Source organism: Planococcus citri, chromosome 5 (genome assembly GCF_950023065.1).
Source record: "Planococcus citri chromosome 5, ihPlaCitr1.1, whole genome shotgun sequence".
Taxonomy (NCBI): Eukaryota; Metazoa; Arthropoda; class Insecta; order Hemiptera; family Pseudococcidae; genus Planococcus; species Planococcus citri.
In genome coordinates, this window is record NC_088681.1 from 2,812,296 (window position 1) to 2,836,081 (window position 23,786).

Sequence of the window (23,786 nt, forward strand, 5' to 3'; positions counted from 1 at the left end):
ACTGTCAGTGACGTTACCATTATTACGACTCCTATGTGAACGTGTGAGACAAAAAACCACCCTAAACCATCGGATACAAAAATGTCTAATACATATATTTCTACAGTATGACACAAAAGTAGTGCTCCGTGGCTTTTATTTCTAAGTGGAAAGATCTAGCAAGATGAATGAAGCTGCGTAGAGTAGGAAAAAATTAGGGCTTTTGAAAACGAACTTGAAAATTTCAGGCCCATGCACAGGGTGTCCACAAATTCAAAAATCGGTTTGGTCAAAAAATTGAAACTGATTTTTATTGGCGCAATGTATGTATTCTACACACTAAGGCGACAAAAACGTGATATGAATTTTTTGAAACCGGTTCATTAAATTTGCAACCAGCTGACAAAAAATACCCAAAAATTGCAGATAGAGAAAAAAGCTTGAAACAAAAGTTTGATCACTTCCAAAAAATGTTGAGCTCAAAATGTTATGTTATCAATTTTGAAAAAAAAAGAACGATTATCACGTGACCCTGCGACACATCATTGTGGGTTCAATTCAAATTTCGTGAGAAAAACGAAAATACGAGTATCATGTAATTTACCTTTTTAACCATTTTCAATAGGTAACCGAACAAAAAAGTAAAATGCCTCGTAAATGACTGAATTTTAAATCATGTTTTAGATAGCAAATGGCTGGATAGTTTAAGAGGAAAACATCTGAATCGATTTGTCACCAATATTCCATTTTGTTTTTTTTAATAGATTTTGTCATTTTCACCAAAATTTTGGGACCTCTCCCCTCTTTCAAAAAATAAAATTTTTGTTTTCAACAGAAAAAAAATGGAATTTCCTAGATACAAGAAATATCGTGAACCCCTAAGAAATTTTTTTTCATTAAAAACATAATATAGTCGGCGAGCCCGCATAAGGATCTATTGCACCCCCCCCCCCCCGTCGATCTTCCGGGACAACTTTTTTCTTAAGGGGGGAGCCCTAACCCTAAGGAACATTTCTAGCCCTTGTCCTAAGAAAAAAAAGTGGCCCTACTTACAAAATGGCGGCCATTTTGATTGACAGGTCAGCCGAAATCGCAGATTTTGCGTTCCAACATAGAACTTGCACGAATTTTTTTTAAACCGTACAAAAGTAGATCGAAAAATCAGACAAAAATTTAACACCTGTCAAAATTTCAAGTGCTAAAGTGCCTTTTTAGATTTTTGGTGAATTTTTGAACATCAAATTTTGGCCAAAAATGAGGGGAAAAATCAAAATTTTACCAAATTGACCAAGAAAGCAGAAATTTGGGATATACCTAGCCTATTTTCGACTTTCCGAATCGTTTGGAAACTGTTTCAACCCGTTTTGAGCAGTTCTGGAGTCTCCAGCAGATTTTTGAAACTCGATATTCCCACAGAATTTCATCTAAATGGAGTTGGAAAGCCAAAATTCATTCCGTAAACCAATGTCAATACGCTACGAAGTCGACTGCAGGTGGATTTTAAATCATTTTGGAGCCTCCAGCGACTTTTTGAGAAATACTGGAGCCTCCAGTAAATTTTTGAAACTTGAAATTTCCACAAAATTTTATAGGACGCAGTTGGAAAGCCAAAATTCATTCTGTGAACTAAACGAAATCCGCTATGAAGTTCACTGCAGGCAGATTTCAAGTCATTTCGGAGCATCTAGCGAATTTTTGAAAATTCTTGGAGCCTCCAGTAGATTTTTGAAACTTGAAATGCAGTTGAAAAGCCAAAATTCATTCTGTGAACTGAATAAAATATGCTATGAAGTTCACTGCAGGCAGATTTCAAGTCATTTTGGAGCCTCCAGTGGCTTTTTGGAAATCGCTGGAGCCTACAGCAGATTTTTCAATGCTTGAAATTTCCATAAAATTAAACTAAATATACCTAGTTGGAAATCAAAAATTTACCCCGCACTATCCAATTTTTGACTTGCCAAATCGACTGGAAACGGTTTCAAACCATTTTGAGTGTTTCTGGAGCCTCCAGCGCATTTTTGAAATTTGAAAATAAAGTTGGAAATTCGAAATTCACGCTGCACTCAAACTTTAAAGTTGACTTCTGGTAAGTTCATGTCATTCTGGAGGCTCCAGCGACTTTTAAAAATTTTGTAGAGTCTCCAGTAGATTTTTGAAACATGAAATTTTGTAGAAATTCCAGGTTTAAAAAATCAACTGGAGGCTCCAGCAGTGTCCAAAAAGTTGTTTAGGGCTCCAAAACGACTTAAAATAAATGGTCATATATGGTAAATTACTATGTAGTAATTTATGGTAATCCTTGGTAAATTCTGGCATGAAATTTCCATAAAATTAAACTACTAAATATATGTACTTAGTTGGAAATCAAAAACTCACTCCGTACTATCCAATTTTTGACTTGCCAAATCGACTGGAAACGGTTTCAAACCGTTTTGAGCAGTTGTTCTGGAGCCTCCAGCACCTTTTTGAAACTCGAAATTCTAACAAAATTTTGGAATGCCGAAATTCAGCCGGCAAACTAAGACTCCTTAGCGCATTGAAATTAGTTTGCAGAATGAATTTCCGTTTTCCAAGTCCATTTCATGAAATTTTGTGGGAATTTCGAGGTTCAAAAATCTGCTGAAGGCTCCAGAACTGTTCGAAACGGTTTGAAACAGTTTCCAATCGATTCGGCACGTCGAAAATACGGTATATCCCAAATTGCAGCTTTCTTATTGGTCAATTTGGTAAAATTTTGATTTTCCTCACATTTTTGGCCTAAATTTGATTTTCAAAAATTCACCAAAAATCGAAAAAGGCACTTTAGCACTTGGAATTTTGACAAATGATGAATTTTTGCCTGATCTTTCGATCTACCTTTGTACGGTTTAAAAAATTTCGTGCAAGTCCTATGTTGAAACACAAAATCTGCGATTTCGGCTGACCTGCCAATCAAAATGGCCGCCATTTTGTGAGTAGGCCACTTTTTTTTTGAGGACAAGTGCTAGAAATGTTCATTAGGACTCCCCCTTTAGGAAAAATGTTGACCCAGAGTATCGACAGGGGAGGTGCAATAGATCCTCATGCGGGCTCTTCGACTACCTATGGTACAAAACATGACGTACATGCAGATTGTTCAAGTTTTAATAAGTAGGTATAGTACTGTACGAGACACGAGTAGTTCAGTAAATTGATGTGATTTTACACTCGAATACTTATCATTAGACCTAGGTTACATTAAACATTTTTAGGTAAGTACCTATGTCATAGTTTTTGATTAGTTAAAAATGTTAATAAATCCAGATCATTATCTTCATTCATCAATTTGATGAAATCGTCATCATTTGATCATTATGTAAACTGAATTGCTTCTAAGGTGTCATAGGTTCGTCAAAGGAGCCTTCAGGTGTTATGTAAGCTGGATGGCTTCCCAGTGGATTTATTCTGTACCTTCCGTATTTTCCATTTGGGTAACAGGTGTTATCTGAAACAGAAATCATAATAAATACTTAAATAGAGAATAATTATTTCTTTTGGTGAAATTAAAACCATAAATGTTGTTACCTACTTTTGGGAATAGGTAATTAATTTCATAGGTACATTACATTTGGATATGGTATTTCGGGGGGGGGGGGGGGGAGAACGAGGCATTCTGCAGAAATTACTACAATGATTAATCCCACTCCCCCCACTCCATACTGTGGCTAATTCACTGAAAAAACTCATTTTTTCCCTAATAAACCTATATAGGTACTTTCCTTTCCTACTATAGGGTAATGCACCTCGCGTCTCAATAAATTCAATTTCAGCTGTAGGTAAGTAGGTACCTACTTATAATTTGAGAATATTTTCTCGCTCAAGTCAAATGGAAAACACCTTTATTTTGATACCTATGTTACAAGCTATATAGGTAAACTTTTCATAGTGAGTAACTTGAATTGGACCCTGCGTACAAGTAGCCTTACCGCAATTAAGATTAATCTGCACGAACTCGACATCCCTTTGGCACATAGTTGAAATATATGTACATACGTATGTACCAGAATGATAAATTGTAGCGTTTTTTATTTGAAGGATTTTTCTGTATGGAGTCTCTTCTTTTATTGTATAACTACCCTGAAAACAAAAACAAAACAGAAAATCACAATTTGAATATTTTGCCGTGACTTAAAAGTTCGAAAAAATAAACACACTTGGTACCTAAGTATAGAAAACATGTTTTAAATATTATTTTTTAAACGTTTTTTTTTGTTCAAAACCTGATTCATTTTTTTGCTGTTTGAAACAATGTTTTAAACATTGCATTGCTGATTGAAATGTCCAAACTCTGTCACTAGATGAGAGTGGATATAGTGGCCGGGTTTGATATTAAATTAGTAATTTGAAACCACAACCACCTATCTACCCTATCTTGGCGAGTGTGAGTACCTACTTATTGGCACACAAATCACATCTAAAAGTCTAAGACTACAAGTTGGGTGAAAATAATGAGGATGAAATAAGCTTACCTTCAGCGTAAACATATAGCCGTCCATGTGACTTCATCTGTACCGGTGCAAGTAATAGTGATGTCTTCATTGTAAGAATAGTCGAGCCGAGTACTATTTTCATAAGGTATCATCACTCCTGAAAAAATAAGATTCATATGTAAGATTTGTTACCTATAAATTAGCAGAATGAAGAAGAAAGGATGGTTTCCATAGGTAGAGCTCACCAATCAAATTTTTCATTTGCTTTTTGGATAATTTTTCGGAAAATATGAAAATTTCTGGTCAGGTACTTACCAAAAGCATAATATGCTGAATATGCAATCAATATTAGTAGTAAAACAGACGAATGTGGCATCATTTTCTTGCGATTTGAAATACAGATAATCTGAAAAAGAATCAATTGTTTTAGTCGTTTCAATAAAATTTTCGCAAAAATAATAAGTTAGGTATCTACCGAGATGTAAAATTCGGTCTTTAAAAACACTGTAACATAGAAAAAAAAAAAAAATTGAAACAACACAGAAATGCTGCACGAGAAAACGTTGTTTAGGTAGGTACGTGAGAAAAGACAATTTATAAAAAGAATGCCGAGATGGTAGAAGTAAATAGTAGGTCTATGTACCTATAGAGAAGTGATTTAAAAAAAAAAAAAACAAAAAACAATTAGATCTATATTTAACCTCATGTGGGTTTACTTTAACCAACGTCTATAAACTGAAAGAGGCTGCTTCAGAAAAAAGGTGGGTAGTTATTTCAAAAATCTTCCATTGACTGATGAGACGTCATCTGAAAGAAGCTAGGAAGTACGTGTACGTATAGTTACGTTTAGGAAATGTCTAGGAAGAAATTTGGTACATAAAATTCACTATCGATTTGTACCCACCTCTCTTGCTCACATAGAACGTTCTTAATTCTTAAACAATTTAATTTTTTTCTAAAATTCCATAGGAAAGTCTCACTTTGGCTATTTTTCTCAATTTTTTGAAATTAGCAGACATAAGTTACACTCACCAAAATTCTAGATGCAGCTACCACGACGAACTGCGAACACAGAAGGTATGGAATGGAACTGGCTCAGCAAATGGCTTTGACAATGCAGAATCAATTGCATCCTTAGCTACATCTGCCTGTCCTCTCGGAGATGGGCAGAGAACGTTTCTATAGCACGCAATTGGATACCCAACAACCCTACACACAAGACGAGGGGTAGACAGGGCCCGTGTCTCACTATCAGCGATGTTACTTTTTCTCTCACTCCGACTCTTATGTGAATCTGAGACAAAAAACTAACCTAAACACACATGCAAATGGGTCGTCAGAACAACATTTCAAAAATTTACCTTATTTACGAGTACATAAGCGAAGTGTGTCTTCGTTTTATATTTTACTGTAGTGAGATTTTGCGAATAAAATTTTTCATACTATCTTTAATAATTTAATAAGAGAAGTGCTGCTACTCGTATGATAGAGTAAAATTTTTAATTTTTATATTAATATACAATTTATGTACATTCAACTGAAAACTGTTGAATAAGTACATACATGGAAGAAAAGTGTCGAATGCACGTTCGTACAAAAATGGAAATTAATTATAAAATAATACAAATTGATGATTCATCTTATTTTTATTTGAAAATAGAAAAGAAATGTGAAAGTTGCAGCTTTAAAGATGACATTTTTCACAGCAAAATTTGTCACTACGAGATTTTTTTCTTACTCTCCTCTTCGCGAGCACATTTCTTAATAATACTGAGAAAATGGGCTTGAATGAAATAACTAACGACTCGTAATAATCCCAATAGTGGAGCCTAAACAAGAAAACATTATGATACAAATTATTCTTCGATGTTAGTACAGCTAATAACTAATAAGACGTATCTAATTAAGAAATTATTTCAAACCTGATGAATAATATCCAAAAAAGATCTAACTGGCGACATTCCGCTACATAAGACAGTGACTAGATAAGACTCCAATCCAATGGTAGAAAAAAATGATTTCTCCTATAAATCAGAGATCGCAAATAAATACAGAAATAGTCATTATGGAAATCTTTTTCAAAATTAACATAGTCGTATAAAATCTCAACTAACCAATGTATCTTTAACAATACGAGCAGCTACTTTTTCAGGTGCGTATAAACCACCACTTTCTGAGATGATTTTTGTTTCCAAAGGTTTGGATTTTTCTTCGTTGGCGAATCCTGGCGTATCAGTGTCCGGAGGTAAAGCTAAAGTGACATGAATACCGTGATGTTTCAACTGGAACATTGAAAATAAATCGAAATTATTATAAAGCTTGTAAATGAATCGTGAATTCATTCGATTTTCATTTCTGCTTACTTCCATATAAAGTGTTTCAGCTAATCCTCTGAGAGCGAATTTCGTAGAGCTGTAAATAGATAGGCCAAAAATACCGATTAAAGCAGCCTGAGATGCGGTTATCACAACGTATCCTTCTTTACGAGTTTTCATTTTACCAATGAGGGATTTTATCGTATGTACGGTTCCCATGTAATTCAGGTTTACCAAATACTGAAATAATTAGATTAAAAATGTCAATTGAAATACATTTTTTAATTTTATACGAGGCGAATTCGAGTAAAATTGAACGTACGTGCACATCATCGACAGACATATCTTCGAATTTACCACAAATACATGTTCCAGCGCAGTTAACTAGCATGTAAACAGGTCCCAGATTTTGTTCAGCTTCATTCAAAACCTTTTCTACATTTTCGTAATTGGTACTTATATCCACTGCAATAATAAAAGTATCACGCTATTATTCAAAACCATTACCTACATTTCAACCGTGAATTACTTACACGATATGTAATTAACTTTCTGGCTCTGCTTCACGCATGCTTTTTGAATTTCGTCAACCGCCGACTGGAGTTTGACAGCGTCTCTAGCAACGATCGTGACATTAGCACCAAGTTTGGCGACTTCGATTGCGACACCTTTGCCAATCCCACTCGAGCCTCCGGTTATCTGAAAAAGTACTCGAAAGTGTAACGTGCTCGATTATCAAAAATCTATAGGTATAGAGATATTCATTTTACCAGGACGTGTTTGCCATTGATATCGCTCGGTGTTTTAAGCAACTTTTTCAGTAGTAGAACGAACAAGTGTAACAATGCGACTGTGCAGAAAATATAACTACATAACCAGAAATAGAAAAAGAAATCCATTTTTGTAAAGATGCTTTAAATAAGTGCGGCGTATTGCGGTGAACAGGGTCGAAGGGTATCGGTTAGCGTTAGCACTCAAGTTCAGTGACGAATTTACATTTCAAATGAGGTAATTAAGAATTCGTGATGGGGATAAATGGGTTCTTGGAAGTATTATTCACCATAGCTCAGTCAAATCAGAGCCGAACAAGATATATAATATAAAGTATTCAACGAAAATCTGCAATCGGAATTGGAATTCATAAATTTTCCCGCAAGAGAGAAATAAAATGATAAGCTTATCATAAAAATTCAAATTTTGGAGGGGATTTCATAAAAAAAAGAAATAAAGTGATATTCCGTAATTTTTTGGTAAATTACGGTAAATACGAGAAATGAAGAATTTTTATGATTTTGCGCATAGTTTGTTCGAACGTGATTGGGCTTTGTACAGGATTTCAGGCAGCATTTCTACCTTTTTTCGTTTCGAAAACTTTGGGAACCACTTTTTCGCTTTCATGTTTTCGCAATTTGGTCACAAATTTAGTAATAGGTTATGGCTCGTGTCATAATTTCATCCTGAGTAATTTAGGAATTTTTACCAATAATTTATTTATTAATGATTGGTTTAATAGTTTATCAATGATTTAGTCGTTAGTTAAGTGTTCATTGATACTTGCGTTGAATAAATTTTACAAAATGGAACAAGCTGAGACTCCTTCTACATCCAGAGGATATTACTGTCATAGCTGCAATAATACGATATCAATCCCCATAACGGTAAGTTCATAATTCTCCTTTAATTCATTCCGTACGATTAACTTTATCGAATATCACGCTCGTATCGTGTATTTACTTATTAAAATTACACGATAATGAGTGCATACCGTGTGATAATTTGGTTCCTGGAATGTCTACCATTGATATTGATTTTTGACTACTACGTATTACGAGCATAGGTACATTGACGTGTGTTTTTTCCGCAGAATTTCTTATGTCCGGATTGCCACCAAGGTTTCATTGAAAAATTACCCGATGGCCCTACAGGTTCTTCGCCCTTTTCAGAAAGAGGAACAGAAAATCGAGATGATATGGATGCGGATCCCGTTGTGGTTTGTTACTTTACGCCATATTTGTTATTATATAATACAAATACAGCGAGTTTCACGATAGTTTGATTTTTTTCAGGTATTAAATCGAGTCTTTGACGATATTAGCAGTAATCTAGAAGTGATAATGGGCGGAGGCGAATCCAATGGTAGAAATACCGATAATCGACCATCTTCTAGTAGCAGAAGAGATACTTTATCAAATTCGTTTAGTATTGCATTACGTTCTTTATCTAATTTAATAAGCATTTGTTGACATGAATTTTTTTTTCAGTTCTAGGCCAAACGAACGTCGTAGAGGTAGAAACCAACATACCGCAACTTTCGAGCAAATGCTCAGCGAATTTTTGAATAATATTCCTAGAAATCCTCAAAATTTTGATGGAGGTGCTCCTGTGTAAGTTGCTGACTGGTTTCAAAACTCTTCGAGTTATAATAATATCGAGCTAATTTAATCTCGTCGTTTACAGGTTATTAGTCGGTAACCCGGGCGATTATGCTTGGGGCCGTGAAGGTTTAGACACAATAGTAACACAATTATTAAATCAAATGGATTCCAGCGGGCCTCCGCCTCTAGCTAAAGATAAAATTAATGAATTACCATTTGTATCGATAACCGCACAGCAAGTTTGTAAGTTCATAGGTCATTCTACGAGTATGTACTACAAAACTCAGTTATTTTTACTCAACTTGGGATGTTTTTATTTTGTTTTTAGCTGAAAATATGCAATGCTCCGTTTGTTGGGATTCTTTTAAAGTGACTGAAAAAGTACGTCAGTTGCCTTGTGATCATATTTATCACGATTTATGTATCGTACCTTGGTTAGAACTCGTAAGTATCACATCGTGTTGTGTTTTCTGCTACCGAGCTCGTACACAGCAGACTATTCTAATCTACAATTTTTGTTTCGATTTATAGCATGGCACGTGCCCCATCTGCCGTAAATTATTGAGCGACGATAACGAAGCTAGACTGGGATTTCCACATGCTGGCGGTTTAGAAGCATTATTGAGGTTTGATCACTTTACTATTCGGTATATTTTTCTTTCTATAATATTAAGAAAGTGAATGAAAAAGGAATCAGTCAATTCTTGTTTGTCTACCTTGTCTAGTATTTAGAAAAATTTACTCGGAACGTGATCTGTTGCGCTGAAATGTTCGTCTTGTATATTTTAGCTCCTCTTCGTTGGCTCGATTCTTTTGAAAGTAGCGAAATATTATCTTTTTAGTTGCTGTTAACGAGTATATACGAGTTCAATACGCTAGTGAAATGTGTGGACTGTGGATGAGTGTACGTTCGGAATTTTTAACATTTTTTTTTCAACTGAAAAAAAATCCTCGTGATACGAATGGTATGTTTTTTTTATCGCGATTGAATGAGAAATGCGTATATTTTGATAGCATTCACCTTGAAGTTTATTCGTGTATGTCTGTAACATAGTCTTTGTTTATTTATTTCATTTTATCAACGGTGAGAATTTGAAATTCAAAATTTACATTCGATCAGCATACTTTATACTTTATTATTGCTTTAACTGTGTTTCGATCTCTCCTACGTTCGTTTTATATTCGCCTTATTAACTATCTATTTCCTTTAACGATCGCATTTTACAGTTTTATCGGTTCCTGAATTATTTCAAGTTTCATTAAAAACTCATTGCTTTCTATCGAAGTGAAGGAAAGGATTGCTTACAGTGAAATTTGTGTGAAATTATAGCGATAAGCAGTGTTCATTTTTTTGTGCTGTAATGTTTATTATTCATTGTGGGAGCTTTAATACTCGATGCTCTGAGTCGTTCCAATTTATAGTAATTCTGCCACAAGTTTTTTTTGTTTTTTTTCATCGTGGATTAGTTTTTGATGTTTGATTTTAATCTGATGCAATTTGTTGGCCATTTTGCAAACGTAAAATTGTTGAATATTCAGATTTTTGTTTTTTCACTCTCGTCCTTTAAAATTATTGGTTTTAATGAGAAAAGTTTCTTGAAAACATTAGCCCCTAACTTGACATTGAGTCGTGCTGGGAAGTCTCCCCTCCTTTCTGCCTTTGTTTGAGGAAAATCGAAACTTGAGGAATTATTTTCTCATTAAATCCAACAACTTCGCAGTACGGTAAGGTTACTGCAAAAAAATCTTTAAAATGAGAGCAGATTATTTTCTTTTTACTCGGAAGTCTGTAATATGTTCATTTTGCAAATGTACATATTAGTGTTCGATAAATGATACAGAAAACTTGATAAAACAAAATTTACGAACTGATAATAAATAAATAATTTTTATTTTATGAATTTTACGTATTCAAAAGGGTATTAGGAATGTGCGTCGTTGAATTGACATTGTTTCTCTGTAATGAAAATAGCGAACCCATTTATATTTTTATTCTACGATGAAAAAAACAATTCGAAAAACACTCGATGTAATAAAAAAAATTGGGCATGTATCGTCTTGAATCGCCACCAATGTGTTTTCAAATTAATTTCAAAAATTACGATTTGATGAATAATACCATCTATGGAAGTTGATTCCGTGTAGTTTTACGTAGAAATATTATAGAATAATTATTACGTCATTAATTAATATGAAATCATTTGATAACGTTGGAATAATCTATGTAATGTTTACTCCATTCTGCCTTCTCGCTAGATTAGTTCAAATTTCATCATAATTTTATTCTTATGCATTTTACTTTATAGACTTGCTTTGTTTTTTTTTTGTACTTACCTCGTAATAATTATGAAATAAGATTGTTCATTTTTAATTTTTTTTTTTTTTTTTTTTTTTGGTACGTACAGTAAGACCGTAATTATTCGAGTTTTTCAAACAAAATTTTTCTAATTATCTAGACAAGGTAGTTATGCTTGGTTTTGGGGATGGTGATATTTTTAATGTATTTTTTTTGTCTGATTCCTTTTACAATGTTTTTTCAATTTTTTGTTACACATTTGGCAAAATTGAAAATCAAATCGTTGTGTTTGAATTTTTTTTCTTTTCTGAATTTTTGTGTTGTTTGAAATCGAGTAATGTAGGTTTTACTGTACTCAGAAATATTATCTGATTATAGTATAAATTTGATGATTCGTATAAACTTACTTACTTAGACTTACAAACAAAAATATAAATAGTAAAGTAGTAACCATTGGTGGCGGGTATTATATTTATGTACATGACCGTTTCATAATTGGTTGTATCGATCTTGATACCTACGAAATTCTGTTCAATGTTGAACGGAATTTCGTTATTGGCATGCCCACTATACTTGTAGATATTGATTAAGTGGTCTTGTACAGCATGAAGATGATCAGCGAGGCAGGTAAACGTGTTTTTTTCGAAAAAATAATGTCGTCTGTACTTTTTTGAACGTTTATTTGAAGGATGTGTACAGATGTCGAATCTCTAAAGCAACGTTTCACTAAAATTTATTTTTTTGACGTGGATATTTTTAAATGCTTTCGATTCATTGAATATTCGAATAAGTAAATTAGATTTATTCGAATATTTTTCCATATAAAAAAAACTTGTCTGTTTTTTTTTTTTTGTTGAAAATTTTTGAAGTATTTGAGAAAAAAATGGTGTAGGTGTCGAAAATTTAAATTGTCGATGGCACTGATTCCCCCAAAATCAAAATCCCCCCTTCCACTATAAGGCCAGCAGGGGTCCGAAATATGTATCAAAAAAAAAAAGAAGAAATGCGATGTAAGTGTCAACTTTCAGGTTTCCAAACTAGTCCGGCATATGACAATAGGAGTAATTGTACACACCCCCCCCCCCGGCCGATCGTCCGGGACAACTTTTTTCTTGAAGCGGACATCCTAAGGAACATTTTAAAGCAAACTTGCCCAAAAAAAGGTTGGCCTCACTTACAAAATGGCGGCCATTTTGATTGACAGGTCAGCCGAAATTGCAGATTTTGCGTTTTAACATTGGACTTGACGAACTTTTTCAAACTTCACTAAGGTAGATCGAAAGATCATGCAAAAATTCATCACCTATCAAAATTTCAAGTGCTAAAGTGCGTTTTTCGATTTTTGGTGAATTTTTGAAAATCAAATTTGGCCAAAAATCAGGGAAAAAATCAAAATTTTACCAAATTGACCGAGAAAGTTGAAATTTGGGATATACCCTATTTTCGACGTGCCAAATCGATTGGAAACGGTTTCAACCCGTTTTGAGCAGTTCTGGAGCCTCCAGCAAATTTTTGAAACTCGAAATTCTCACAAAATTCCATCAAATTGGAGTTGTAAAGCTAAAAAATGTATTCTAAAAACTAATTTCAATACGCTACGAAGTTCTGCAGATGAATTTCAAGTAGTTTTGGAGCCTCCAGCGGCTTTTTGAAAATTCCTGAAGCCTCCAGCAGATTTTTGAAACTTTAAATAATCACAAAATTTCATCAAATGGAGATGGAAAGCTGAAATTTACTCTCCACTCCAATTTTAACACCCTCTGAAGACGACTTCAGGTGGGTTTAAGTCATTTTATGGCCTCCAGCGACTCAACATCAAATTATCAAATGGAGTTGGCACGCTGAAATTTACTTCGAAGACTACATGGTGGTTTCAAATGATTTTGAAGCTTCCAGCTACTTTTAGGAATTCTCAATTTTCCAAAAAAACGTCATACAACCTTTCAAAAAGTCGCTGGAGGCTCCAAAACGACTTGAAATTCACCAGCAGTCAACTTCGTAGCGTATTGAAATTAGTTTGCAGAATGAATTTCGACTCTCCATCTCAGTTTGATGAAATTTCTAAGTTTCAAAAATCTACTGGAGGCTCCAGAAATTTTCAAAAAAGTAGCTGGAGGCTCTAAAATGACTTGAAATCCGCCAGAAGTCGTCTTCTGAAGGGTGTTAAAATTGGAGTGTAGAGTAAATTTCAGCTTTCCATCTCCATTTGATGAAATTTTGTGAAAATTCAAAGTTTCAAAAATCTGCTGGAGGCTTCAGGAATTTTCAAAAAGTCGCTGGAGGCTCCAAAACGACTTGAAATTCACCTGCAGTACTTCGTAGCGCATTGAAATTAGTTTGCAAAATAAATTTCAGCTTTCCAACTCCATTTGAGTTTCAAAAATCTTCTGGAGGCTCCAGAACTGCTCAAAACGGTTTGAAACCGTTTCCATTCGATTTGGCATGTCGAAAATAGGGTATATCCCAAATTTCAGATTTCTTGGTCAATTTGGTAAAATTTTGATTTTTTCCCTCATTTTTGGCCAAATTTGATTTTCAAAAATTCACCAAAAATCGAAAAACGCACTTTAGCACTTGAAATTTTGACAGGTGATGAATTTTTGCATGATCTTTCGATCTACCTTAGTGAAGTTTGAAAAAGTTCGTCAAGTCCAATGTTAAAACGCAAAATCTGCAATTTCGGATGACCTGTTAATCAAAATGGCCGCCATTTTGTAAGTAAGGCCAACTTTTTTTGGGGCAAGTTTGCTTTAAAATGTTGCTTAGGATGTCCCCTTCAAGAAAAAAGTTGTCTCGGAGGATCGGGGGGTGTGGGGGGTGGTATAATTACTCCTATTGTCATATGCCGGACTAAACGCGTTAATTCTGATCAGAATTTAGTTCTTGAATAAAAAATAATAAAAAAAAATTGGATCAGTCTATATCGAATTAGCCTATAGTTTTGGGAGTTTAAATTGCTCAGGACAACTTGAAAAAAATCTGTTTGCAGTTTTTTGAAAGTGACTGAGAACGTTAAAAATAATAAAGTTCAAAATTGAGCACTTTTCAAAAAATTGCCAAATTTTGGGGTAAAATTTGAAAAATTTAGGAAGTCGCGCATTTTTGTGATACTTTCAACTATAACCTTTTTTTGATAGGATTGCGAAATCCTGGTTGGGGGGGAGGGGTGTTACAAAACCCTCCAAATTTTGTCCAGTTAGACTCCTCCAACGTCCTTCATTGCCCCCCTTCCTAGCTTGTTTTATTATTTTTTTCGATTCAACGTTGTGCCAGTAATCTCCCCTCCTCCTCTCCTGAGTTGAAAAAAAATCAAAAAATTAGATTCATCCTGAAAATTTTCATTTCAGTGTCGGAATTTTGCTAAATATGTGATCACATTTTCCAGAAAAAATCTCCCTCAGTCCCCGAGCTATTTTTTCCACTTATTATTGAGTCTTTAAAGCTAAAAAAAAAAACAAAAACATGGAATAAATCAAACTTGGTGAAAATTTTTTACTTCGTGTAATAATTTCTGAACATTGTGCAAATTGAACTTGTATTTTGGGCAATAGGACCGATCGTATACACATTCCGGAGACGAAACGGTTGTAACTCCGCTTGGAAAAATTAGCCGATGTATCGTATGATGATGGTTTTTGTTTTCTGTATTTTTTTCTTATAGCGACGTTCACAGATTATCGATTCTTCAACAAACATACACGCCGAGCAGCAGCACATCGACCGGAGGAGGCACCGGCTTCAGCCGTCGAAACAACAACGTTCGCTGTTTTCGCTGCAACAAAATCGGTCATTTCGCTCGAGACTGCACCGCGCCGCAGCCAGCTCAGCATCGTCAATCGCAATATCATCATAATAATCAGTCGAACAGCACGGACCGATGCTTCCGATGCGACGGATGGGGCCACGTGGCTCGAAACTGCCCAGAAACGCTGCCTCGGCGTCGTCGAAATCGATCGCAGAGTCGCGGAAGAGGCGGATGGGGCAGCAGTCGCCGGGCCGGATCTGCGAATCGAGGAGGAAGCTGGTCCGATTCGATGTATAGCCCGAGTCGAGCGGTTCCGTTGCACGAGTTTTGGGAAGTGGATTATAGCGGCGCTGACGACGAAGACGATTATTTATCGGATAGCATGAGCGGATCGGATATGTTGGAGGATTTATCGTTTTACGGCGTCGATTTCAGCGACCATGTGCCGGAAGTGTGCGCGCTCGATACGATGTTCCAGATAGATAGCTGGGATAACGATACGGTATCGCCGAGTGGCGGTAGCAGTTCGAATTCGGCGGCCAATTTCGTCGGGTACAGGCAGATCAATAACGGTGGCAGTCGTGGCAGTCGTGGCGCCGGTGGCAGCGTCGCCAATAACGATCGCAAACGTAAGATGACCTGTTACAAGTGCAACAAACTGGGACACATGGCTCGAGATTGTTGGAAGAGAAACTGCCAAAGGTGCTCGAAAAACTACAACGTGTGCGAATGCTCGGATGGACCTACGTTGAGTTCGAATCCGAATTCGACCGCTACAACCGCCACATCTTCTTGGTCCACCAGACCGAACAACTACAACAGCAACAGATCGAACGGTGGACTATATCCCATCGCCACACGATACAGTCGTTTCGATCCGCGTTTCGAACCCCTTCGTTCAGACGATTCGGCTCCGACTTCGAATCGTACATCATTCAACGCCAGCACCGTCGACAGGTGCGATAGATGTTATAAAAATCACAGAACTAGCGACTGCTGGTTTCTACGAGAACCTACTCCCGATTGGTGTAAATCGTTCAGATCGAACAACGCTAATCAACGAAGACCTCCTAATCGAGGTACGTTCGACGGCAGCGGCCCGTCAACCAGCAGATTCCATCAGCAATCCGGCCCGAATAATCACGAAAATTACAGATGTTTCCACTGTCAGGAAATCGGACATATTGCTCGTAATTGTCCGACCGCCAAGTCCGCATCGAACGAAGGACGTGTCCGGGTTTGTCATACTTGCGGAGCTCAAGGACATTTCAGTCGCGATTGTCGTACTTATCTTTAGATCGTCGAATTACCTGTTTCGCTACACTTTTTTTATTTTCATTTTATCGAGTTTCGATTTACAGGTAAATTGGAGTTAGATTTTTTTGGTGTTGATAATTTAGGGTTTGTTTGAAGTTGTGATGATGAGGACTGAGATGCGAGTGCGTGAATTTTAAGGGATTTGTAGCCATCTCTCGATTGCAAAATAAATCTATCATGATCCTAATTCAGGTCAATGACGTTCCGAGTAATTTATGTAAGTGGTAGTAGTTTGACTGGAAATTTCGTTATTTGAATTGAATTTTCTACAAAAAATGTTATAATGCTCGAAATGTCAATTAAAGGCATTTCATGTCAAATCAGCTCAGTCTCTTCCAATTTTGCTCGACATTTGCTTGTGGGTTTCTTACTTCGATCAAGTTCTGAAACCATAATCAACCATATTATGCCATGTTTTTTTTTCATTTTCAGCCTAGAGAAGGCTGCTTTGCAGTCCTCGAAGGTATTATTGAATTAATGAATCAAAAAAATGAATCTGCATTCCTAAATAATCACCGATCCCAATAATTTTATTGACCATAATGTTACAGATTTTTTTTGATTTTCAGGAAATGTGAGAATGAAGGGAGCGTTGAAGGGGCTGAATCGAAAAAATGAGTCGATATTCGTATTCAGCGCTCCGAAAAACCTAGTAAACCATACGTCACACGGTTTTTACACTATGACCAAAAGTTTGGGGCTCCTTGCACCCCCCCCCCCTTCGATTTTGTGTCAAGGGCACCGAACAATTCATATTCATAACATATGGGGATTCATTCCGCTCCCGTTGAGTCGAAATTCGCGAAAGACGGTCCGTACATTGCGCCCCAGTCGAATTTCAAAATCGTGACACCCCCCCCCCCCCCAGTTTTGAGTAGGAATGAACTTTTGCAGAATTATTTGAAAGTGACCTTGCGACGTATCAAAATGTATCAAAATTTCATAAGAAATTCAAATATTTCGAAGGAAATATTTTTTTAGACGGTTTTGAAGAATTTTACCCCCCTCCCCCAATTGGGTCATGATTGAAAGTTATGAAAAAGTATCATGTGACCTATCAAAATATGTTAAAATTTTGCGAGAAATACAAATATTTTGATGTAAGTAAACGTTTTTTAGCATTTTTGAAGAATTTTGAGCCTCAAATTGGGTAATGGGTTTGGATATTTCTGACAAATTATCGTGTGACCTATCAAAATATGTTAAAATTTTGCGAGAAATACAAATATTTCGACGAAAACGTTTTTTGAGCAATTTTGAAGAATTTTGAACCTCAAATTATTGGGTCATGAGATTGGGTAGTTCTGTAAAATTATCATGTGACCTACACAAATAGATTGAAATTTTGCTAGAAATTCAAATATTTTGAAATAATTGTTTTTTAAGCTGTTTTGAAAAATTTTGAGCTTCAATTTAGGTCACGATTTTTGAAAATTTTGAAAAATTATCGTGTGACTTATCAAAATATGTTAAAATTTTGCAATAAATTCAAATATTTCAATGAAAACGTTTTTTGAGCATTTTTGAAGAATTTTTAGCTTCAAATTGAGTAGTGAATTTGGGTATTTCTGACAAATTATCATGTGACCTATCAAAATGGGTTAAAATTCTGCGAAAAATTCAAATATTTTGAAGGAATTGTTTTTAAGCTGTTTTGAAAATTTTTTAAGCTCAAATTAGGTCTTGATTTTTGAAAATTGAAAAAAAGTATCGTGTGACCTTTCTAAATAATATGTTAAAATTTTGCTAGAAATTCAAATATTTTGATGAAAACGTTTTAAGCATTTTTGAAGAATTTGGGTATTTCTGACGAATTATCTACATATCAATTGTGACCTATCAAAATGCGTTGAAATTTTTCAAAAAATTCAAATTTTGCTACGAAAATATGTTTTGAGTATTTTTGAAAAGTTCAAGCCCAAAATTTGATCATTATTTTTAGGATTTCTGTAAAGTTTCACGCAAATCAGTAAAAAGAGTTGAAATTTTGCAAGAAAGAAAATGAAAAAATGTCATAATGTCAATCAAAACTTTTTTGCGCATTTAAAAAAAAATTTTTTTCATTTTTTTTTTTTTTTTTTTTTTTTTTTTAGAAATTGAGAAACTTGACTTAATTATATTGGCTCTAAATTCTTCAAAAGTGTCGATAGATAATTTAAATAGAAATTTTTGATTTTCTGTTGAAATTCTCACCCATATTGATATTGAACTTATACTTTTTCAAAAATCTCGAAAATGAGAATTCAATTTTGGGCTCTAATTCTTGAGAATTGCTCAAAGAACATTTTCGTTGGAATATTTGAATTTTTCACGAGATTTTTCTTCAGAATTGTTCGAAAAAATTCTCGTCGAAATTTTAAGTGAGAGCAACGATTGTGATTTTTCAACTCTCAAAATATGAAAGAAACCCACAAAAGAACCGAACAGAATCAGATGACTTTTGACATGAAATGACCCTGCGTAGCCAAACATATTCTTTCAATTGGATATTTCGAAGTTCTTACACTTCAGAACTTGAATATGAAAATTATTTCGGACTCCTTCAGTCCTTCTTGTCTCGAAGATTCAATAGGAATTGATTGAGAACTTTCGAATCAGTTTCGAAAAATATTTATTAGTAATTAATTAATCAATTCGATAGAATTATGTTACGTGTTCTTATAAAACCTAACCTTTGCGATTTGATTTTTTATTTCCAACAGTTTGAACAGAGCTACAAGATCGAACATGAACGGCGGTAGTTCATCTAGTAACTCATCAAGTACTTCATCCAGCGGCGGTTCTAGTAGTTCTTCGAGCTCGTCATCGAGTAACAGTTCATACGGACCTTTTAACGTAGATCTAGAATTCGATTAAACGGAATACATACAATGATTTTTGGAATATTCCGAATATGAACAGCGGTCGGTTCGTGTACCTTTGTAACCCCCCACAGGGAATCAAAATTTCTTCATATCCGAGATAGTAAATATAATTGCTTGAATTTCGCCACGCGCGAAACAATTTTTATTCTTTTTTTTTTCGTTTTTTTTTTGTTTGTGTTTTTACACGGTTAACGTCTCCATAAAAATACTATTATGTACAGTTGTAATATTTTTTTTTTTTATTTCGTAATGTAATTATGTTGTTCCCTGTTGTTCCCCATTTCTGCCCTCCCCCTCATTTTCTCTTTTTTTTGACGCAAATTATCTCTTAATTTTTGTCATAGCTCGGTGATATTTTTTTTCTTCTTCGTGATAATACGCTTTGAAATTTTTTTTTTTTTTTTTGTTAATGTCGGTACCTATAATTTTTTTCTCTCTCTCTCTCCCTGTCTTAAGCTTACCTGAGTAAGTACACTATTCGATGTTTTTTTTGTTCCCCTCGCCTACTCCCGCCCTCTTTTTTTTTTGTCAGAGTCATAATTTTTTTCTGGGATTATATATTTTCGTGTTATAAATATTATTTTTTAAATTCAGTTAATAATGGGTTTTTTTGTTTTTTAAATAAATGTTTCATTCAAAGGTTTGGTTTATTTTTCATAGCCTAAAGTTATTTTTTAACATTTTATTTGCGAAAATATACCTAATAATTGTAAGTTTTGTAAAAATATTAATACTTTTGGCCTTTTATTATTTTCTTTCTTTTTTTTTTGTTTTCTATTACCGTTATTTTGTGTGCATGAAAAATCAATACTGTAATGGTAACGATTCTGACAAAAAATTCATCAGAATATAATTTATTATAAGAATTATTGTACCGTCGAAATTGTTAATTACATTAATCTGTGTAAATTGTATTCAGTTATTGGAAGTAATTTTAGAAAATATACGAAAATTATGCTTTGTTTTTTGTCGACGATTTCGTCTTGGTGGAATTTTATTTCGATCTGCGAAGTTCTGTTTTGAATTATCGAACTCCAAAATTGGGTATGTTACGACGAGAAAATTTCAACTGGTGAAAAAAACAAACCTGACCCCAAGAAGAGTGGGAGGACCAATGATAGTTATTTTCCTTCTTTCCCAAATTTGAGAAACCTACTGAAAAATTTTGAGAATTGGGTACGCGAAAAAAACTGAGATGATTTTGACCTGGAAACGCCGAATTAATTTTGATTTTTAATTTTATTTAATTTCAGAATCAAAAGAAATCGACACCCTCGAAAACCTCCCCTCCTCCCTTCAAGAATTAATGTTCAAAAATATTCAAAGTAATGAAAAATGTGAGAAGAGCTCTCATTGTCAAATTCCCACAGAGGGGGGAGGGGGGTCGAGATGGCTTCTTTAATTTTTTGTTATTGCATTATTTTGCCACTGTCTAAAATTATTATTGAATGTCGTCGCAGAAAATAATTCAAAGTACCTATAGAAAAAGTTGCTCAAGGGGCCCCTTTCAGAATTGAAAAATAAAAAAATTAAATAATTATAAAAAACGAGAAAAGGCGAATCTCAAAAATAATGACCAAATTTTGGGCTCGAAATTTTTCAAAAATACTCAAAAAACATTTTCGCCGTAATATTTGAATTTTTGAAGAAGTTAGGTAACGCATTTTGACAAGTTACATGATATTTTTTCAAAAAAACCAAAAATCGTGACTCAAATTTCGGTTAAAAATTCTTCACAAATGCTTAAAAAATATTTTCTTGAGAATATTTGAATTTCTCGCGACATTTGAACACATTTTGATAGGACATATTACGCTTTCTTAAAAATCTCAAAAATATAATAACCCAATTTCAAGTTTGAAATTTTTCAAAAATTCCCAAACAAATTTTCTTTGTGAATCCTATTTTGTAACGTTACGTGATATTCTTTCAAAACTCCTAAAAATCATTACCTAACTTTGAACTCAAAATTTTTCAAAAATGCTTTAAGTAAAAACTTTTTTTTTTGAAATATTTGAATTTCTTTTGAAATTTTAACTCATGTTGATGGGTGACATGATTTTTTTTTCAAAATTCCCAAAAATTAAGACCCAATTTGGGTCTCAAAATTCTTCAAAAATGCCTAAAGAATATTGTCAACTGTAGGTCAATTCATATGTAAACGTTAAATTAAAATTACTCATAATTTTCAGAGAGAGCCTATTCATGGGATTTTTTTTTTAGTTCTTAAAAAATCAAAAATGTTCAAAATTTTATCCTCCCTGACTCCCTGTTTTCAATATGGAGATTTCTTGAGTCCTGGGAATTCTCATCTCAATTCTTATTCTAGTCTTAATTCAACCATTCAAAAATTTCTGTTTAAAATCTTAAATCCTAGAAACTGGACAAGAGTCTGGAGATTCAACTTTGATTGAACTTTAAATGAAGTGAGAAGACCAAAACCAAGACTGGCATGTTCTTAGGACATTGAAAAAATTCTCCCATAAAAGGGCTAAAATCAAAATCCTTCCATTTTTTCGGGGCTGGAAAACTGTTATTAAAAAGCTAAAACACCAGCTGGGTCATTCCATGTCAACTCAACCAACGTTTTTGAGTTATGTCTTTCGATTTCGCTTAATTTTTCTTTACAATATATACCCACCCAGTAAGTAATAACCCCGCAATCAGTTTGGTCCCAGCCCCCTCAGGGGGTGGGTGGGTGGGTGGGGGCTTCCATTATTTTCATTTTCACATTGTCTCGAGGTAACTCATCTTCAGCAGCCCATTCCTCCAAAACTATGATACTTTGATCAAAACTGATTTAACAGTTCGAAAGGGCATTGCATTTAAAACTTTTTTAGTGTTTTGAAATTTTCAAAAGTTGAAAGTTGAACTTTCAAATTGAAAGTTCAAATTTCAAAATGGCGCTGAAAGTGGAAGCTACCATTTAAAATTTTGAAAAAATTTCCATAGATGCACCTTTTGATGCTTTTTCGAAATATTCAAGTTTCGAGATAGGATCTCTCAATGGAGGGGGAGCACCCCCACCCCCAATTTTGGGCTAAACTTTCGAAATGAAATCTGGGGCATGTGATATATCGAATTCTATGTTTTTAGTGACGCTGAACACGAATATGACGTCAGATTTTTGATAGGACCCCATCCATGGCCCCCAGCACCTTCGCAAAAGGGGTAAAAGTTCAAAAAAAGTGTTTTGTTCGTGCAAACACATGGAATAGTATGTTTTTGGTGACGCTGAACACGAATATGACATTAGATTTTTGATTAGACCCGTCCACGGCCCACAGCACCTCCCCAAAGGGGGTAACCCCCAAAAACATGGTTACATTCGTGTGACACATGAAATAGTACGAGTATGTTTTCGATATCGCTGAACAGGAATATTGGCATAGTTTTTTAAATCGACCTCACCCATGGCCCCAAAACCTCCTCGGCCAATAGGTAAAAGTCCAAAAAAATTGTTGGGGGCCGTGGTTGTAGTCCAATCAAAAATCTGACGTCAAATTCGTGTTCAGCGTCACCAAAAACATACTATTTCATGTGTCGCACGAACAAAAACACTTTTTTGAACTTTTACTACCTTTGGGGAGGTGCTGGGGCCATGGATGGGGTCCTATCAAAAATCTGACCTCATATTCGTGTTCAGCGTCATCAAAAACATAGAATTCGATATACCACATGCCCCAGATTTTATTTCGATAGTTTAGCCCAAAATTGGGGGTGGGGATGCTCTCCCTCCATTGAGAGATCCCATCTCGAAACTTGAATATTTCGAAAAAGTATCCAAAAGGTACATCTATGGAAATTTTTTCAAAATTTTAAATGGTAGCTCCCACTTTCAGCGCCATTTTGAAATTTGAACTTTCAATTTGAAAGTTCAACTTTCAACTTTTGAAAATTTCAAAATACTTGAAAAGTTTTAAATGCAATGCCCTTTTGATCTGTGAAATCAGTTTTGATCAAAGTATCATAGTTTTGGAGGAATGGGCTGCTGAAGTTGAGTACCTCGAGACAATGTGAAAATGAAAATAATGGAAGCCCCCCCCCACCCGCCCCCTGAGGGGGCTGGGACCAAACTGGTTGCGGGGTTATTACTTACTGGGTGGGTATATATTGTAAAAAAAATTTGAGCGAAATCGAAAGACATGACTTTCAAAATCGCCTTTTTTTGGTTGAGTTGACAATATGGAATGACCCAGCTAAAACTGAAACTGAAATGAAATGCAGAGACTTTTCTTTTCAGTTTTATTTTAATGCTCATTTTTTGGACAATTTTTCGCTCTCTTTGTAAGTTTATTTTTCTTATTCGAATTTGAATAAGAGAGTTCAACAGTTCAACGACTCCATCAACTCTCAAGTTCTCAAGGCTCAAAATACTCAAATACAAAATTTCCAAATTGAAAAATAGCGTATTTTAAATTATTTTTTTAAATTTCATGTTTCATGT

General features: G+C 34.7%; 2 protein-coding genes across 3 annotated transcripts; one reads left to right on the plus strand and one right to left on the minus strand.

Annotated features, from left to right (window-relative positions):
• Positions 1–3,080: 3,080 nt before the first annotated feature.
• Positions 3,081–7,912, minus strand: Kdsr (3-ketodihydrosphingosine reductase). Of its 2 annotated transcripts, none has more exons than XM_065365204.1 (11): positions 7,513–7,912; positions 7,276–7,441; positions 7,065–7,207; positions 6,791–6,982; positions 6,542–6,709; positions 6,350–6,451; positions 5,460–6,256; positions 4,743–4,833; positions 4,467–4,584; positions 3,924–4,074; positions 3,081–3,442 (listed from the first exon to the last, which is right to left on the minus strand). In XM_065365204.1, the coding sequence occupies exons 1-7, from the start codon at positions 7,639–7,641 to the stop codon at positions 6,146–6,148; spliced, it is 1,011 nt and encodes a 336-aa protein (XP_065221276.1). In that variant the 5' UTR covers positions 7,642–7,912; the 3' UTR covers positions 3,081–3,442; positions 3,924–4,074; positions 4,467–4,584; positions 4,743–4,833; positions 5,460–6,145. The 2 variants fall into 2 exon arrangements, with proteins under 2 accessions (XP_065221276.1, XP_065221275.1); XM_065365203.1 differs by having other exon boundaries at positions 4,673–4,833.
• A 236-nt stretch (positions 7,913–8,148) lies between these two features.
• LOC135846227 (uncharacterized) lies at positions 8,149–19,337 on the plus strand. The gene is made up of 9 exons (XM_065365202.1): positions 8,149–8,400; positions 8,607–8,732; positions 8,809–8,936; positions 9,004–9,126; positions 9,200–9,360; positions 9,446–9,561; positions 9,649–9,743; positions 15,075–16,519; positions 19,178–19,337. Exons 1-8 carry the CDS (start codon positions 8,320–8,322, stop codon positions 16,453–16,455), a joined length of 2,211 nt encoding a protein of 736 aa, XP_065221274.1. The 5' UTR covers positions 8,149–8,319; the 3' UTR covers positions 16,456–16,519; positions 19,178–19,337.
• Positions 19,338–23,786: the final 4,449 nt, after the last annotated feature.

Excerpts from the sequence above, each read along its gene's own strand:
- Kdsr (XM_065365204.1), bottom strand. The coding sequence starts at position 7,641 with ATGGATTTCTTTTTCTATTTCTGGTTATGTAGTTATATTTTCTGCACA. Across the intron at positions 6,983-7,064 it reads TGTCTGTCGATGATGTGCAC|TATTTGGTAAACCTGAATTA; the intron begins GTACGTTCAATT and ends TAATTATTTCAG. Across the intron at positions 6,452-6,541 it reads GTATTGTTAAAGATACATTG|GAGAAATCATTTTTTTCTAC; the intron begins GTTAGTTGAGAT and ends TCTGATTTATAG.
- LOC135846227 (XM_065365202.1), top strand. The coding sequence starts at position 8,320 with ATGGAACAAGCTGAGACTCCTTCTACATCCAGAGGATATTACTGTCAT. Across the intron at positions 8,937-9,003 it reads AGAGATACTTTATCAAATTC|TTCTAGGCCAAACGAACGTC; the intron begins GTTTAGTATTGC and ends TTTTTTTTTCAG. Across the intron at positions 9,744-15,074 it reads GGTTTAGAAGCATTATTGAG|CGACGTTCACAGATTATCGA; the intron begins GTTTGATCACTT and ends TTTTTCTTATAG.